Source organism: Zeus faber, assembly GCF_960531495.2.
Source record: "Zeus faber genome assembly, chromosome: 13".
Lineage (NCBI taxonomy): Eukaryota > Metazoa > Chordata > Actinopteri > Zeiformes > Zeidae > Zeus > Zeus faber.
The window spans coordinates 25,362,251-25,381,408 of NC_137198.1; the positions used below are offsets into that span (position 1 = coordinate 25,362,251).

At 43.6% G+C, this 19,158-nt stretch overlaps 1 protein-coding gene across 1 annotated transcript in view; it reads right to left on the reverse strand.

The window, feature by feature from the left end:
• Window positions 1-19,158, reverse strand: part of LOC307239043 (CAP-Gly domain-containing linker protein 4) — a 50,540-nt gene that overhangs the window by 12,576 nt on the left and 18,806 nt on the right. Inside the window, exons 7-9 of the mRNA XM_080012258.1 lie at window positions 10,790-11,038; window positions 8,434-8,569; window positions 7,615-7,749 (exon numbers count right to left, since the gene is read on the reverse strand). Coding sequence (XP_079868384.1) covers window positions 7,615-7,749; window positions 8,434-8,569; window positions 10,790-11,038 — 520 coding nt within the window. The remainder of the gene's footprint in view (window positions 1-7,614; window positions 7,750-8,433; window positions 8,570-10,789; window positions 11,039-19,158) is intronic.

Sequence of the window (19,158 nt, forward strand, 5' to 3'; positions counted from 1 at the left end):
ACGCGCAAGGCCAAGGGCAAAGTGAGCGTTGAGCAGAAGGTTTGGGGGTATGACGGAAGCTAATGAGAAAAAAAAAAGTGCGCCAAGGGGTAAAGCTAAAATCTGCCGGGAACTCTACTGTTAACATTTTCTACTAGCTTACATCACGCTGCACAAACTACATGCCCCTCTACTCATAATACCAAACCCCATCATCCACATCCATCACTTCTGGCCTTGACCAGGAACTTCTGCTGCTGAATTACAGCAGAGGAAATCAATTCCTACAATTTTCTTTTTCAGTGGATCTCGTTAAGGCACAAAGTTCCACCTTTGTCCTTGGACCCTTTCAATGCAACAAAATGAAGAGCCCACATCCCTGCAAAAACAATTAATTAAATACATTATGTGTGGTGTGGGGATGGGGTGGTTTAAGCAGCCACACCTGACCCGGATTTAGGTGATTGGGATCAGAGTGGCTGCACACCCGTTACGCGGTTGGTCTAACGAGCAACAGGTAAAAGCCCCATTCCCACACACAGGAGAGGAGCCCTGTCATGACACATGTCTATCTGCTCCTGGGCTTATTCTAACTGGCCCACTCTCGAAAATAAATTGGTGTCTGCAACCCCGTCTTTTGTGTCTCTGTGCTGAAGGTCCCTGAACATGCCACTTGGATGGCGCATGGCAGGCTAAACTGCAACAATATATAAAACTTCAGGGGGTGAGATTGAGTAGGATGCTGCCCAATCTCACTCCATTCGAAGACAGGACCTCATTATGCCTTTCCCTTTTGCTGACTTTCACAGGCCACAAGTTCATTAAGTGTCAAAGTCTTGCTTCTTGACTTGACTACTTGATTAAATCCATGTCAAAGTGCTGTGAAACCCGGAAAAAGGACCCACTACAAACAAGAATATAAATAAGAAAAAAAGCCAAAGTACCTGGATAAATATTGGATATGGGCTAATGAGCCCTTACGGGTAAAAATAAATGCGGATAAAATAAATGTAGTGAAGCTTCTGATAAGGTCAACAACTGAACATGTATCCCTTGTTGGTTAATTGACCACCGTTTTGTTTTCTTTGCAAAACTAGCTTTTACGGCTCTGACCACCCAGAGAGAGCCAGAGATCAAATCCCAGTCTTTTTTTTTTTACTGGTTGGCTTGAACGAGAAAGGGGGGAAGAAAAAAAAATGTTATATATGGAGAGAGACTCTCTCTCTCGATATGTGAGAGAGAGAGAGGGGGGGGGGGGGGGGGGTGGGGGGAGACAAACAGTTGAGGTTGCGAAATGCGGAGGACCAGGGATGACAGCAGCCGTATTTCAGCAGCAATAAACTAAAGGGAGGCTCTGCCAAAACACTGCTGACCTAGTAATCTGCCGACCAGCTTGCACAAAACAAAGCCTCTACAAAACGCCATGTGCTGGTACCTGCTTTTGTCCCAGAGCGCTCTCCTTGAGGGCCCTGATTTAGACCAGGGCAGCCTTTTTGAATTTCAGGTGCTTTTTTGACACATGGAGACAAGCCTTTACACACACACACACACACACACACACACACACACACACACACACACACACACACACACACACACACACACACACACACACACACACACACACAAAGAGGACAAAAATAACAAAATAAAACCCAAACTGACTAGTTTTCATGGTGGTCAACACATCAACTTAACCAGCTATGGTAAGTTCTTCGGTGCAGTTCATGCAAAATGTACAAAATGGTGACCAACGGCAGCAGTGATACAAGTTTAAGGGATTCAATGTGCTGCTGGTGCAATGCACAATAACAAAAAACCACGCTCATCTTCAGGAAGCACAAAAAAAGTTATATCAAAATAAGACCTTGATTTACTCACAACCAGCATGAGTCAGTTTTGCATGTTAAAAAAAAAACAAAAAAAAAAGGTCGCAATAACACGTATCCACATAAGCGATAGAACAGGAGAGAGAGGGGGGGGGGGTTGGGGGGGCAGACAAAAGCTCAAAGCAGAGGATGTACTTATTCGAGAAAACTGATAAAAGAATGCAGATATGAGGTACAAGAGAGGGGTGGAAAAAAAAAAAACCTACAGGGACCAAAAAAAATGGTTTCAAATAAAAGATGAGATTTGAATGGAAGCTCAGGGAGGGAGAGAGAGAGAGAGAGAGAGAGAGAGACAGAGAGAGAGAGAGAGAGAGAGAGAAATGTAGAAAGGAGGAAGGACAGCATCACATTGTGAAGCAGCGATTCAAGTCCATGCCCCACCCACACGCATACAGATATATATATTTTTTTAATTGTATTTTCTCTGCGTTCTGGCCTCCCATCTGTCCACACGAAAACTGCATTTTAGGTCACTGAAAGCGAACATTTTGGAAAACGCCATCCAGGGTGGAGATTGTTTAAAACTGTGACTTCTATGTATTCGCGTGGAGAAAGTAAAGCGGAGCTTTGGAGCATGATTGCCTGCATTTTCAAAATGCAAAAACATCCATAAACGTGTGAACGAGGCCCAAAGCTAAATGTAAAATATTAAATTGGTCATAATGGAGATAGAATTGACATTTTTAAATCAGAGAAGAAAATGCTTTGAATAAAGCCTCAATATAATGGCGGGCCTTTCCAGTTCAAGCAATGCAAAAAAGATTTGAGACATTTGAGCTCTCATTTCACAGAGTTGGGGAAGTCCTTCCAAGCGTGTGTCGCATCTTTGCCTTTGAACTGGAAAGGGAAGACAGGGTCCAAAATGGGACTAGCAAAAGCTGCGACTGGCTTGACCTTTAGCTGGTGGGGACCTCCTGGCTCCATCTATCCTCTCCACCCACTGAAAAATCACTAGAAGTGACAGGTTGAGGTAAATGCTCTGGCTTTGGCGTCTCAAGCGAGGGCACACTGGTGAGCGGCTTCTATAAAAACAGCGCCCTTTAAGGCACTGACACGGTCTAATAGGGGCCAGCCTGGCACTCCGCTGTGTCTGTCCATCCCGGTTAGTGAGACGGACCGGGTCCACGATGACCAAACCCATCCAATAGACTCAGGTGGCGGCTGACGGGACAATGAAACAAAGGTGACCGGTTGGTCCCGGAAACACTTGACAAAAGGCCCCTGCGAAAAGTGCCTGGTCATAAATTAAGTCCGCTTCCCAGGTTGAGCAGAGGTGTTTCCGCGCGCATCTCAAACACGCACGTGGCGAGGCGACACAAACTCTATTGTGATGAATGGCTGCCTGGCTGTTGAGCTCGTCTATGCCCTAGTTATTAAACCCTGCTTAATTGGACTATCAATCACCGACAACCAGAGGCCTCTCGGAGGTCCACTATTCTAGTCACGTCCAGATCAATAGGACCCGCTCAAAAAAGCGCTGAATATTATGCCACCACAGTAGAGTTAAGAAGACTACAGGGTGCAATGATTGTAGAAAAAAGAACCCCAAAAAAAACCTCAAATGCCAGCAAGATGGGGGGGCATAGATGCAACGCAAGTGAGTGGAATCCATCATCAGTCGACATCAGTCAAAAGTTGTTGATGTGAAGGCCAAAGGAACTGAGAACGCATGGTTTCGTCAGTGGTGAAATCCATACACTCGGTCATTTGGCACCGGCTCAGAACCATCTTTCAAAGGGAGCCCCACAAAGATTTAGATGGCGCCTTGGATCAATAAATCTGACAGCGCAGTGACATTTCTCACACCGGTTATGAAATTTGAGATGCTTGAGATGCTGAGATTGGCACAAATGAGGCCATCAGCTGAGGCCATGATTCAGAGCAGCTGCCTGGACTCTTATGTGAGCCGTCGGCTGAAAAGCCCATATTGGTCAAATGATGGTGTAGCTTAAAAGTTACAACTATCACTGTATGAATTTGCAGTTGTGTGTCATGACACAGTTTGTCCCAAAGGGCTTGCCATACTTTAATAAAATGTCAGCAGTAGTAATATATAATATGTCATATATTGAAGTGTGAAGTCTGTAAGCTGCTGCCACCGTCTGGACGGCTTCAAATGTACGTGAAGAGCAGAGAGCGCAGTCATGTCTGCACGGAAGGTAAATATTGTTTCAAAAACAATGTATAATGTTTTGATGCAGTGTTACACAAACACAAATGTCCACTGGTGTCCACAGGGAATTCTGCACACATTTGTGCGAGCCTTATTATGAATGGGTACATGACGGACCAGATACAATCAAACTGACCAGTTAACGCAATCAAAAGGGATTTTGCCCATACGGAAATCTTGGCAACTGCCTTACAACCACTCCAAGCTTTTTGCTCGAGACACCTGTACAAACGCAAAGCACTCGACTCCACTGTTGCTTTTGTAGTGTAACCATGAGGATGTTTTACATCCGAGTACAATGAAACACTGGTTGCATTTCTTGTATATGGAACCCATGTTAACAGCACAAAAACGTTAAAGTGATTTCCTGTTTCATTACTCTTCAAATGGCATTGTTTAGGGAGTGAACGATGTGGGGACGTATGTACTGTATCAGCTACCCAGCCGTAAGACAAGGCTGATGTCGCAAGTGAAGAATAGGGCCTGGCTCCCGCTAACTTTTTGTTACTGTCGTTTCTGGTAAACTGCCCCCAGTGCCGGGGGTGGGGGAGGGAGGGGGGTTGAGAAGCGCGTGCTGCCACTTCTATTATCGCTTGCAGCTGCGGCTCGCATCCATAGAACCCCTCGAGTGGATCGCAGTAGATATTCCTCTTCACATTGGAGCCATTTTGGGGGAGGATGCGGTCATTTTATCACACTAACGGTACACACAATTTTATCACACTAACTGTGAGTCAGGGGGGTGTTTATCTGGCATTTTAAGCCTTGTGTCTGTCAGAAGTGACGGCGATGATGACCAACAGGTCCACACTGCACTCGCTGGGAATGTGCTGTACCTTTTGATGAAGGAAACAGTCTATCTTCATGTTCAGTGAAGGGGGGGCTTCTAATAACACATTAATGTCCAGCGATCGCGTGAAGCGGCCACCAACAACAGGACGAGCAGTCCATGCTCAATTAATTCTTCATTTTCACCGCCATAGACTGGAGATATAGTTTGTTTTTAATGATAATTCTTGACGGAAATCCGCTCGACTTATCTTCCCAATTTATCCTTATTTAGCTAAGGTTTTTGACCCCCAGGCGACAGCACCGACTGCTGCAATTAAAAAAAACAAGGGGGGGGGGGGTTTCCTGAAATGGCTTGGCTGTGCTCCAAATGCTTCATTTATCCATTACTCAGAATACAGTAAAAAAAAAAATAATAATAATAATAATCCATGTGCTTCAACTTGTCAGGACAACGCAAGGCAGACAAGGCCGTATCCCGAGGGTCACCGGAGGTGTGGTATGGTCTTAAGAAAGGCATTTTCTCTCTGCTTCTGAGCACAATTTATTCAAGGTTGGTACTTCCAAACAATGTTTCAAATTAAATGGAATTATTTTGTACGGTTTACGCATTAGCCAGCACTGGAACGCTTTCCATTGAAGGGCATTTGTGCCAGTGTTCATTTCGTTGACGATTAACCATGGTCATATACGCTATTCAACGACCATCGTGTATGGCTACATTAACTTAACTCCTAAATCGAATTGATTACATTTATATATTTTTAGCAGACGCTTTTTTTCCAAAGCGACTTATAAGCCAATTATTATGCAAGATTGATGAATTGGATAGTGCTTACTGTGCGTTGATGTGGCTCTGCCCGTTTTGGGGTTAAATTACTATCTTGACACTTTATTTACATTGCTAATTTTTTACTAAATGCTACGCAGTTCACGCGCTAGCAGAAATAGGCAGGGGAGAGAGTTGCAAACCTTGCGACCCTGAATGGGAAAAAGCAGGAAAAGAGAATGAACGTACACACATACAACAAACATCCAGGGTCGCATGCAAACCAAAACACCGTAAATTAGAAAGTAAATTAGCTTAAAGGGACTATAGACAATTTTCCAAACCCCAACCTTTTCAAGTGGTATTATTGTTTGCGCCGCTGTCGCAAAGACAACCAGATCGCTTTGCTTTTTCCTCAGTGCCAAGTTCTGCGTAAGAAATGTGCAGCTGTCAATCCTCTCATTTTTGTCACGGTTATCCTGCATTTTTCCTTTCTTTCGCACATTTTTTTTTTCATGGAATTTAAACATTTAAAAAAAAAATATTTTTTTTCTTTTAATTAAAAAAATAAAAAAATAAAAAATATCTGGCTGCGATCCCTGCCCCACTGCGCGATCCGCTGTGCGTCCTCGTGTGTCTTTATTGTAGCAAAAAAAGCCCCACACATAACCATGTGCGGGGACACTTTCTCAGTCACTTTCTTAACACCCCCCGGTAATGGTTGACGTAAATCGATTCTTCATTATCCCAGGAGAACTTACCCAATATGCAATTCAGTCTGAATTGCATGGTGAAATCGAAGTTTATAGGGAACCAAACCAAACATTATCCATGTCATTATTCTATAGCCATTACACCGTGTAAGTAAAAGCAAAAAAGTTGTCTATTTCCACTTTAAGGGGCTGAATTTAATAAGGTTTCGCTTTGGCCGTTTCTGTGCATTTGGTGGGTATGTTTGTGTTTTTGCTTTCAAATAATTTCACTTTCAACATTGGGTAAACTTGGGAGAGTGTTTTCGCTAAATGTTTTAAGTGACGTTTGCCTGAGTCTGCGAGCGTTTTTGAATTTAATAATGTGTTACTGTAGATAACATACACTGGGTTCGTAGACTGTATGTAAAGTAGTGTCGGGAAACTTAAGTAAGTAAAGTAGAGCTTTGGTTAGACTTTAACACCTTTCAAAACTGCATTTAAAATGCTCAATAATCAAGACATCATTAATAACATCATAATAAGTAATAATTTATGCCTTACATACATGTAATTTATCCTGTGGATAGAATCGCACTCTGTATATTCTGTATGTTTGGCTATATACAATATGTTTGGCTATTTCAGTTTTTTATTTTTGGCTATTTTTTTGTTCGTAATGTTAAGCTTTCTTATGTCAATTGTTTGTACGGCAATGCACCAATCCTCACAATGACAAATTCCTTAAATATGAAAATGTACTTGGTCAAAAAAACAGATACTGATTCAGATTCTAATAATCATTTATCCACATGGAAACCTAGGAACTTTTAATAACAGGACAGTGTATTAAGTGTATGAGTGAACTGCATCAGGTGAATAAATGTTCCAGACCTATTGAGTAGTAAGTCTCCCAGACTTCCCAAGGCGACCATGCATCATTTATTCATTGCATGGAAAGGAGATTTGAGTTCCTTTTGAATGGAATTCATGCAGAAGGCTTCAATCCGAGAAGAAGAATGGTGGGCAGAATGGTACCTATTATTCTTTTTATTCTTTCATTGTATGCTTTTATGCTATTTAATCTATAAAAAAATAAATAATTAGGTGAACCATAGTACACAAATTTGGCATTTATGGGCTTGAAATATAAAACGGCTGATGCTCCTCAAGTGGGCTGCCGTGGAGAGAATAATTTCAGACACAGCTCAGGGGTCAGCTCTGTCCAGAATTGCTATTTTATTTATTGCATGCAGGGTGGGTTCATGTGCGTTTTTTTGAGGGGGTGACCAGGCTTAGATGGAACTGCAAGTGCCAATTCCCTACCTGTATTGATCTTGGAGGTGACGCGAGACAGGTCGATGCGGCGGGGGGTTCGTGTGGGGGGCGACGCCGCCTTCACTTGTTTGGTCCTGCACCGCTCCGAGGGTTTGCTGATCTTGGAGAGGGGGGCAAAGATACCTGCGGGAGGTGTGTGGAAGAAAGAATGGGATTGGAGAGGATATGCTTTAAAAAATAACAGGTTATTAGGACAAAAACGATGGCAAAAGGGTTGATTCTGGCATTAAAACATGAAATTCTACAGTGTATAACACACACACACACACACACACACACACACACACACACACACACACACACACACACACACACACACACACACACACACACACACACACACACACACACACACACACACACACACAATTCAATTTACATTTCCCTGGCATCATCTATGTCATAAAAGCAACCAGGGGGAATATCACAGGTTTTCAATGTTTTTTTTCAAGGACTTTTCAAGCACTTCAGCACAAAAGGGGCTATTTCCGAGGTATTCCAATACTTAATACTCCAATAATTTCTGGGGATAAAATTGAAGCACCTCAAGGGACCTGGCAAGAACTCTTGGATGACCATATTAACCTCACTGCTAAATAAAATGTATTACGTCAGATTGATGAATTGGATAGGACAGAATCATGGCAAAAACTGAAAACTGCGAGTCATGGTCCAACCAGTTACAGTTCAATAACTCACAACTTGCAATTGTGCAAGATGTGAGTAATTGTTGTGTAAATTGCAGTTACACAAGACAACATAGGCGAAGAAAACAGTTGAAATAACTGAATAAAATAGCTGCATTACCGTGTTTGGCCCGACATGCGAAGTACTGGACCCCCGCTACTGAGCCGTCGTTCTTCCCCTCCGCTCGATCCAGTTCCACCCCCGCCCATAGGCCCACCGAGAACTCGGTGCTGCCGCAGAAGCGCAGGGTGCCCACCTGCGTGCGCACAGAGGATCAAATACTTTGTGATAAGAAAGTGTGATTAAAGCGGGGTCAGATCAGGAACAAAAGCACCCCAAAAGAGGGAAAAAAGCGAGACATGTGGTGCCTGTTCCTTCTCTTGCCTTACATACTGGGGGTATGCTGTGCATTTATTTATTTTTTTTTAAGCAAAGGGCACGCCCTCCATTAGAATTCCAACTATGTTTTGATATATCTATATATATATAATGCCACAGAAGAGAGAAATAATTAAAAGGAAAAATAGACATCAAAGAACAGGGCTGCACCAAAAATCCCAGGGGAAATAATAGGGTTTTGATTAGCCAATCTGTGGAAGTCTCCGCTTGGCTATTTTGCTCCCAGGGACGCGGGACAATTCATTAATGGCATATTCTTTCAGAGGCCGCGTGGATCGCGAGCGTTTTTGTGAAAGCTGTTTACGTGCCTGCGACTGCGTCTATGCGTGTCTATGTATTTGTTTGCATTCGTACTGTGAATCACCACATACAGTCGACAGTGACGAATGTCAAGCCTTTGATATTATAAGTAGCATATGTGACCCACTGCAGCAACATCCGCTATGTTGCGCACTTCTAAAATCGCCAGGAGCACCCAAATAAGTAGAAAAGGCCTGTCTAGAAGGAAAGTAATATTTTTACAGATACGTGTTCCTTTGTGGGTTTTTTTTTTTAATCACTCAACATATTTTCAAAACCGAGTTTGATTTATAAATAGTAGAGAAATGTTAAACCGCGGAGTTAAATATTCCCGTTAGATAACATGGGGAAACACAGTTCACTTACCAAGACGCTGAATAGCGCTGAACAACGCCGATCAATAGTTTCCTTTATAGCGACCGCCCATGTGAAGATCATTCCTCCATATTCCATGTAATGTGAAGTCACAATGTGAAACCCTTTTGATAGAGTTCAACCTTTAAATCGTACTACTTTTACAGACATACGGAGACATTATTGTGGAGGGGGCTTATGCCAACGTATACCAACAGAGAAGTCATGCTGACGTCACTTCCGTCAACAAGACGAGGATCCGGTTTTACTTGTCTGTGAAAACTTTCATCTCCATGTTGTTATGGATTACGAGAAGTGGGTGGCGGAAGATCTAAATCATATCGCAGACCTTAATCTGACCAGTGGAATAGATCCAAGTCAGTGTAAACAGCGCGTACTGGACTGGACATTTTCCGCGATGATAGTCAGTTCTCCAACAGTGATGGTGAATCTGATAGCGACGTTATCCCGGACTTGGAGAACATTTCAAATAGCGGAACCTGAATGTGAGGATGAAAATGAATATTTTCAAGAACCACCAGAGGAGATCAACGATACGCCCGGAAGAAGTTGATGAACTCAGTTGAGGTTGGTGATGCAGATTATGAACAAGTATTAATGCACAAGATTCTCAAGTTTACTTGTAAATGCAGCCGGGGGCGAAAATATAATGAAGAGAGGCCCCAAACAGGCTCTCAGAGTATAGCTTGGGTAGGGTTGGGGTTAGCTCACATATTAACTCCAAGAACTTTGAAGATATTTGGCATATGCACATTTATATATTAAATGACACACCGTGGCTGATATACAGACTCATATTATTGATACTCTACTTTTTGCTGTGTTGTCCGCACTTTTAAACTCCTAAATAATTCCCCTTTTATAAAACTTGTATATTCTTACTGTTAAATAAAAGCCTTTTTAAAAACAAAAGATGTTGTGTGTCAATGACATTAATCAACATTCCCTCAAAACATAAGAACAATGCAGAGATTGCCCCATTCAGCAGGGTATCAAGTCCCCATTCAACGGGGTGTCAAGTGGCCCTGCAGCTGTGTTGATCCTCCAACCATTTGGATTCCGGGGGCTGGCTGAATTAAGCCAAGTGTGGGGGAAATCTTTGATGGTGATTATCTCAGAATCGCAGTTTGCCACACCCTTGTAATTAACAAGTCATAGCTTTGAAATATTTGCTAGATTTGCACAAGTGACACCTTGTTTTGAAGCTCTGATTCTTCACTTTCAAATGATGCGAAACAGTCAAAAGCAACCAAATGTACCTGAAGTCTGCGGTGGGTCACATATAGCGGAGATAGGAGACAGATACGCCAACTTTCAAACGTAACACTTTGGTGTGAAAAGCATAGAGTGACTAACTTTCAATGAGCACATTTCAGCCGTTTTTGACTTCCGGCTTGCGTACCTTCTGACCGGCAATGACCACGCGGTCACCTAGGCTGACAGCCATGGTGGCGAGTTGCGTTTGGGCCCTGTCCGAGAGGGTGGCAGGAGGCCGGGCAGGGATGGCGAGGGCTGGTGGGGAGCGGGGCCGGGGCAGGGCGTTCCTCAGGAGGGCACGCAACTCCTTGGCGGCAGCAGCAGAGTCCGCCATTTCTGCGGGCATGTCCATGGGATTGGGCACCACGTCTGCCGGGCACTGCCCTCTGTCGTTCTGCGGAGCAGATGGGGGGAACAAGGGGCGGGGTGGTGTGGTCAGACTTTAGTTAGATTTTTTCTGAATCAGAATCACAGTTTTATTTGCCAGGGACATTTACATATACATACTGTATTTGTAGCGGTCGCTGGTGGATACGCCGGGGTGCCCGTCAGTCTTGGTATGACAATTCTAATTCATAAATACCGCCAGCAGAACAGTACAAAGGACCTGATATCGCAAACAGTCCCTTAACTTGCAGTGCCACACCTTTCAACATATACGACTAAGCAAATTCGGAAACACACAACACAGCCACATTCCAATAAACTCCCAGTGTATTTTGATTTGATATACATACACACAGTATATATGTGCAACATGCACCACCTTCCTGTTCTCCCTGTTGTGCTCCACTACTACATCATAATTAACCCCAACTGAGCAACAACGCGATATGAACCGAGCCACTTAGGAGCCAGTTTTGCCAAAAAAGATTTTTCTGCTTTGGATAATGGATGGGACCGGGGCCATACTCTGTCTTTGACCTGATATTGCTGATCTTGGTGAGTCTTGTCGTAATTGCGTTTTTGTCTTTGTCGGCTTTTTGCGAGGGCACTGGGCAAATGCTTTAAGGTCCTGAAGGTTGGTGATGGTATGGTAGGGGGATGAGTCGGGTGTGGCCTCCCTTGGTTGGAGCAGGAGGTCTGCGGGTCTGTGGAGGGCCCACCCAAGGTTCAGTTCGACAGAGGTGACGCCAGTGGATTCGTGGACGGCTGAATTGAGGGCAAAATGGAACTCTGATAGGTACTTATCCCACTGTTGTGGTTGTCTCCTACATAGGAGGGAATCATTGTTTTTATGGCTCTGTTTATTCTCTCCATCATGTTGGTTTGTGGGTGGTAGGCTGAGGTAATTTTCTGCTTCAGGCTCAATTCTTCACAGGTCGCTTTGAAGATGGAGGAGATTAATTGGCTTCCCTGGTCCAACAACAGACAAGATGATCGTCTTAGGCAGCTGAAGAAATTCAAAGTCTCCCTGAGGATACTTCTACTCTGGAGCGGTTGAGAGCATCCTGACAGGCAACATCACGGCGATAGTGGCGCCGCCCCTAGCGGTCGCCTGCGCCGGCGCTCCGGTTGATTACATTTCACTGCATATATGTATGGGAGTATGTATATGTATGTGACAAATAAAAATCTTGAATCTGAATCTTGCCTGGTTTGGAAACAGCCCCGCTCAGGACAGGAGAGGGTGGTGCATCTGGCTGAATGGACCATGGGAACCACTCTCTCACTCATTCAGCCCCCCGCGCTGGACTTGTATACCAGGAGAACCAGAACCTGCAGGATCACCACCCGAACAACGGACTGTTCCGGCTGCGCCTTTGCTGTCATGCAGCAAAAACAGAAACACCGAGACAGGGTATCTTTCCACAAGCCATCAGGACTGCAAACGCTGATCTCACTAGTGCCCCCCCAAGACACTCACACTACACACATGCTGCTGCTCTTTTCTATTTGTTGCATACTTCTGATGTACAGTGTATATATATATACACACTTCTTTTTGGATACAGATTATATATTTCTTCTTTGGGTGTACTGACTGGATTTTATCTATTTTGCACAGTCCACATTAATATTCAATTCATTATATTTATGCTATTTTATACATTGTCATATTGGAAATTTTATTGCTGTTGCTAAAAATGTGCACAACCTCTGCAGGCAGGAAGACAGGTCTTCCGGGGATCAATGGCAGAGTAAAAGGAAAGCAGACCCTTCCCAGTCCATTCCCTAAAGTTGTTAGTATCCTTTTCCAAGTAATATTTTTTTCTGTTGTTGCTCCTGAACCAGTACAAATTCTGTCCCACATCTATTTGCAGTCGACTGAGATTCATGAAGTACAGTCCCAGGATTGTGGGAAATGCAAGGCTTTGGGAGGAGAGCACTACAACTGGCAAGGTACAAGTATGAAGTTTCAGTCCCAGATGCTGCCACCCCAATGGCCATCCCCGTCAGCCAAATACAGGGGTTTCCCCTCCCAGGTGCTTAAGTTCTTGTCCACCCCTATAGTGGAGCGCCACCCTCCTGATTCAGAAGCGTGTATGATGAGCCTGAATCCACCATAGCCCTGTGCTTCACTCAGCCAATGGTGCAAGTATGATCCTGAAGTTTCAGTCCTAGATGGATTGGATTGCCGCTGGTGACTGGACCAGATGGAGATGGAGGCTGTAGGCTGGCTTGAGATTTTCCCTTTATTTGATGACACATTTGGACAATTGTGTGGTGAATGGGGTCCTTTACACCACCAACAGGTTTGAGCTGGTCTTGCTATTGCAGGAATGAGAGATGTGTGTGAAGGGGTGGTAGGTGTCACTACAGTCTGAAACTTGTTGGGGGCAGGGGGGTATTTGCAAGGTGTCTCTTGCTGCAATTGCTTAGTTCTGTCTTTCTCTAGCCGCTGGCTGAGTCTCACCAGGGCATCCATGGTTTGGACCCCACTGCTCCTCAGCTTGCTCGCCAAAGATGGGTGTATGTTCTTTAATATGAGTTGGATGATTTTTCCCTCACCGATATCCTGTTTCCACCAGTGGTAGTGGGCTAGATACATGTAGGCAAAATTCCGGATGCATTCCTTCTCACCTTGCACCAGTGTCCTCATCTGCTCCTCAAGTTCGTCCTCTGAGAGGAAGGCTGACAGAAACTTAGTTTAGACAGTAGCATATGCTTATCTCAAAGATACAGCCATGCAAGTGTAAATCCACACGGCTGGAACAGTGAAACTGCGAAAGGCTCATTGAATCAGTTATGGTTCCTTTGATAGCTCAAACGCTACTTGGATAACAGTGGCAATTCTAGAGCTTATACAGTACATGTCAACAAGCGCTGACCCTTGCAGGGATGCGTGCATTTATCAGATCTAAAATCCAAGCGGGGTGCCCCACTTCTGTGGGTGTGCCCCTGCCGTTTTGGTGACGCTAGATAACCCCGGGCCGATCGCTCACCCTCCACGGCGGCGAAGACTCATTCCAATGTCTGCCCTATCAACTTCCAATGCTACTTCTTGTGCCTTGTGTTATATTTGAGGTATGTGCATGAATAATATTTTCTTGGTGTATATCCCTAATTTCACAGGAGCTAGTTGCTCAACCCCGCATATGCAGGGAGCTGACGCCGCTGCATAATGATGTGAATAATAGAGCAGCTCGTCTCAAAGATCTGATCTCCTGAAATTCAGGGGTTAATATTGATATTGCCTGTGGCCAAGTAATTCTCTTGGTCATCACAGCAACTCCACCAGCAGGTATTTCAACACCTCATACTTCGGCATAGAGGCGTTCCTTGCGACGTAGGGGACTGCGTCCTAAAGGCTCGTTTACATTTTATTTTTTTTATAATAAATTGTCAAATATAAACAAATAGAACAAATTACGAAACAGAAAGTCAGCCCTCCACCATATTTTCCCTCATTTCAAAATAAAGTGAAAAACAAAACTTTATTCTCATCCCTCACTCTAAAAACAAAATAACCCTTGCCCCGAAAAAAAGAAAAACAATTAAATAAATCTGTTTCTGCAGTGGGGTCTGATCACCGCGCCACGTGGATAAAGTGCTGTGGGGCAAAGCGGAGAAAGGAGAGGAGATGAGACCCAAAGTGTCAGGGGAAACAGACGAAGAGACTGCGGAGGCGTGACAGCCCAGCGATCGCTGGTACAGCGCCGTGCCGGGGTAATTGGGGCACGCTCACGACTGCCAAACCACCCCACCGCGCTGCTTTCTGTTGTTGTTGAAGAAGAAGAAGAAGACGAAGAAGGAAGAAGAAGAAGAAGAAGCCTGTTTTGTTATCAAATCTGGTTACGTCTAAAGCAGTCAAGAGTGAAACGTAGTGCTCAGAATGGTGAAACTCACCCAATGACCAGAGTACAATCAACAAAACTGGAGGATTCGGACCATTTCGGAAGCTGCCGAGCGCTTCTGTATGCCGCCAAGTGGAGGCGAAAGCGGAGAATTGTTTTGAGAGATTTTACGACTCTCTACCTCTCTGAAAACAATGAGTAACGATGCCCACACAAAGGCACTGAGCTGTAAAATAAAATAAACCCGATGATGTCAGGTAAATTCTTCACGTAAGTGTTAAAGGCAATTCATATAATTTCACCTTTGTGGAAAGACCAAATTATATCCATTTGTGCGAGAGAGAGAGAGAGGGTAAGAGGGAGAGAAAATGAGAGCATGCATACAAATATTTTTGAAAACTTATTTTCTCAGTCTTTTGGCCTCCCATCCCATCGGCATGAAAACTGTGTTTTAGTATACTGGAAACTAAGCTTTTGGAAAATGCCATCCAGGGTTGAGATTGTTCAAAACTCTGATTTCCGTGTATTCGCGTGGAAGAAGTAAAACAGAGCTTTGGAGCATGACGCCTGCATTTTCAAAACGAGTGAGAGAGAGCTAATGTATATATAAGCAGTATCTAAACGTTGTTGTAATGCCCTACAGAATGCTTTGCATCCTATCCATAGTAATTGTTAAGTTCCGTTTTTTAGGGATGTAAGACATCTAGCTGAAATGTCAAAAAAAATGAATTAAAATAAAAATTGCAATCCTTGGTGAGAAATTTCAATCGCACCTCTTCTTTTCTTTCTTAATTAAAGTCTTTCAGCCCTACTTCCTCGACAACTCTTTGCGACCACTCTGAATAATTGGTTTTAGAGAGTCACCTGATCAACATAATGAGGCACACAAAGAAATACAAAAAGTAATTTGCAACTGCAGTACATGCTGTGCACATTGGACAAAGTTGCACTCTTTGGAATTAAACAGCCCTGTCCCTAGAAGACACATTTTATTTTTAACTGAAGATTCTGTAAGTGGTAGTCTTGGTAGGACGTGCAGGGGGTGCTGCGAGTGTATGAAAAGGTTGTACACTTGCAGGAATTAACCCAGAGACCACCATGTAGAGAAAGGAAAGAAAACCAAAATTTGGTTTAAAGTCTAAGTCGTGAAATTATGAATGTCGCAGCCTAAGCAGATAAGTGTTGCCCTGTTCACCAATATCACAGCTGGACGGCTGGCATTATAACCACAATGACCTGCAAAACCAATGTGGATTGAAGACAAAGTTGTCAATTTTGAGAGTTATTGGGTATGTAAAAACAAGTTTCATACATACAGTTTTATGTTCTGCACATAGCTGATCATTTTATTAGTGTCATCAATATTTTATTTGTAGTTTCACATTTACGGCTGAACTGTGCGACTGGTTAATATCCCGTCCAAATAATACTTTAGGTAAATGTGTACACACAACAACACTTAAACCGTAAAGCAACAGAACATCAAAAAGCTGGCAGCTAGGGACAGTAACTCAATTACACCAGGCTTTATTTGGGCACGTGACAGTCATTCAAATGCCAATGTTTTGGTGATATTGTCATGGTATGAGAGAGAAAACATCATGCGATCCATATGGGCCCGCATTAGGCATCGGGGGTTGGATGAGTGAGTTACGGGGTTGGGAAGCTGTAACTTCTGATAGAAGGGTAAATGGATTGGTAGCTCAACTCCCTTGTCCACAGAAAGCTCTTACAGACCAAACATGTCAATGGTATGAGTCCAATGATGATGATCGTATGGTGCGACAGTCCAACGCTATGATGTTATGGTATGAGAATCCAACGCTATGATGGTATGAAAGTCCAATGCTTTGATGGTTTTAATGCTTGAAGGTTACACCATTGGAGAGGCCTCTGAATTGTAAAAAGAAAAAGCTTATATTGTTTGAATCTGAAAATCAACATTCAAAAAATATGCAGTGTTTCAGCATTAATGTATTATTTCTTATAAAAATGTTGCACACATACATCCGCATACACAAAAAAAAAAAAAGACTGTTCTAGAAGGGCTCCATCTGGACTCTACAGCGACACGGTTACATTCCATACACACTTGTTTCGTTCCATAATGACTTAAAATAAAATTAAAAAACACATTGCACTGGCACGCCAATCGTGGGTTGCTGGCACACGCATTGCTTGCATTGCAGGCACACACATCGTTGACACGTGCATCACCGGTACCGTCGGAGAGGGAGACCGCTGCGCAAATAGTGCCCAGTTCGCTCCTTCTCCGCGCCCCACCCTCGGGATGCTGTGCTTGGTGGCCTATGTCGCCTATAGGAAGAGCCGGCCCTGGATAGTCCTATTGGTTAGATTGTGTAGTGTTAAAAAACAAGTAAATAAATACAATTGCAGCCTTTGCGATTGGGAAATTGTATTCTATAAAATTGCTATTTCGGTTTAAATTCGATTAAGCGTTTAGCCCTACTGTCTAGGTTAGGGTCACGATTGGCCTCATGGAAGTTCTTCGCCATAGCCTATTCCAAATTCCATGTCGGAATGACTTTTACGCCGAGACGGCCATTGTTTGCATAGAGGTTTTTGTTTGGCCAACGGAGGTTTTTTAGGCAAGGACGGGTCACACTGTGAAGGTGGTGATGCAGTTAGTGAACTGCCAGATAGAGAACCTTCTGTCAGTATATGTATGTATACGGGAAATTGTCACCCACTGTCACATTTGGTTAATTATTGCACTGGACTAAATTTTCCACATGTAGTTTCCCACAGCGAACAAACATCAAACAACATAATATGTGCAATACAGTATATGAACATGATGCTCAGCTCACACAGTGTGTCAGTAATGGGTAATCACATTGTGGAATTGTCAAGTTTCCCTTGCCCACCTCCCCAAAGTCACATTTGGAGACACCGGTGGCATGCTGTGAGGTTTTGTTTACCGTTCCGTGAGCACACTTGCTACATTTCGAGTCGTGCTTTCATCACCGCTGATTTTGTTTGAAGTCCTTCGCGTGTGAGCAATTTTGCCTCATTCGTGAGAAGCCGCCTCGTCAGCACGTTGTCTTTTAAACGTTCTGGATGGTTGCTCGAGGCAAGGAGAATTGTGTTGCGCTCCATTATTTTCCTTTAAATGGTAATTTCGACACACCCGACGGTGGATTGTGAAGTTAGTAAGCTCCAGAAAACTGATGCAATTGGGATGATCCTCTCGAGTCAATTTCGGAAAAGGAGCCACTCGAAATTGATGTAATAACAACATGTAATCTCTTCACCTACCCCATCCCAGAAGGCATTTTGAAAACATGTCTTTACTCCTTGTGAACGGTCTCATCTTCTCATCTTTGCAAACACATAAATTGTCCTTGGGTCTTCATCGGGTTTACTCAAGTCAAGTTGTCGTCAGTCATCATCTTGACGCGAGCCGGCAGAATCTCCTCGCCCGTCTCTGCCACGCCTACTCGAGCTTGACGCCAACGCCGGAAGCGTGGAGAAAATATTCTTGGTGATCGGCGATGCTGACGGTGCGACAACTAAACAGAGGCAGATTGTCCATATCACCGGGGATTATGGGAGAAGCCAACAATCGATAAAACCCAGAAAGACGAAGCAGACGGAAATTAATCCCTCCTCAGCCATGACTGGAGGAACAGTGATGAGGGAAAAAATAAGTCTTATCTTGACTCAAGTCTGTAGATACAGGCGGTGGCGGCGGTAGCGGCGGCCCCCCCATTCAAATCATACAAGCGTGGAGCACCGGGTCAACGAGAACCCCCACTAGGCAATACATTTTTTAAATGCCAAAAATAATGCCAAACACCTGTTCGGTTTGAAGTAAATATTGATTCAGGGTTGCACGGGGCTGTTCTGAAACAGCTTGGTGGGTGATTTTTTTTTTGTTTGTTAATTAAGCAAGTCTCTCCCAGGGTTGCTGCAAGAAACATACTGCACACTCAAGATATCGGAGAGACTGTTTATGAGGTATGGAGGCTAATCTCCAAAACCTAAGTATTACAAAACCTAATAATGAAGCACGTTGTATTTTGCACACAATTAGATGGCTAAACTATAAACTGACAGGAATTATAATTCTCTTTTTTGCTCTGTAGCAGTCATTTCACTAGCCAGAGCTTATAAACATTTCAACATAGCCCAAATTTAAATGTAGACAAAGAGGAAAACAGGCATTTGATGAATACCTGACTCTTAAGTGCAGTGTGAGTGAATGGGAAACCAGAGTCAAATTCCTTACATGCGTAAAAGCAAACCCGATTCT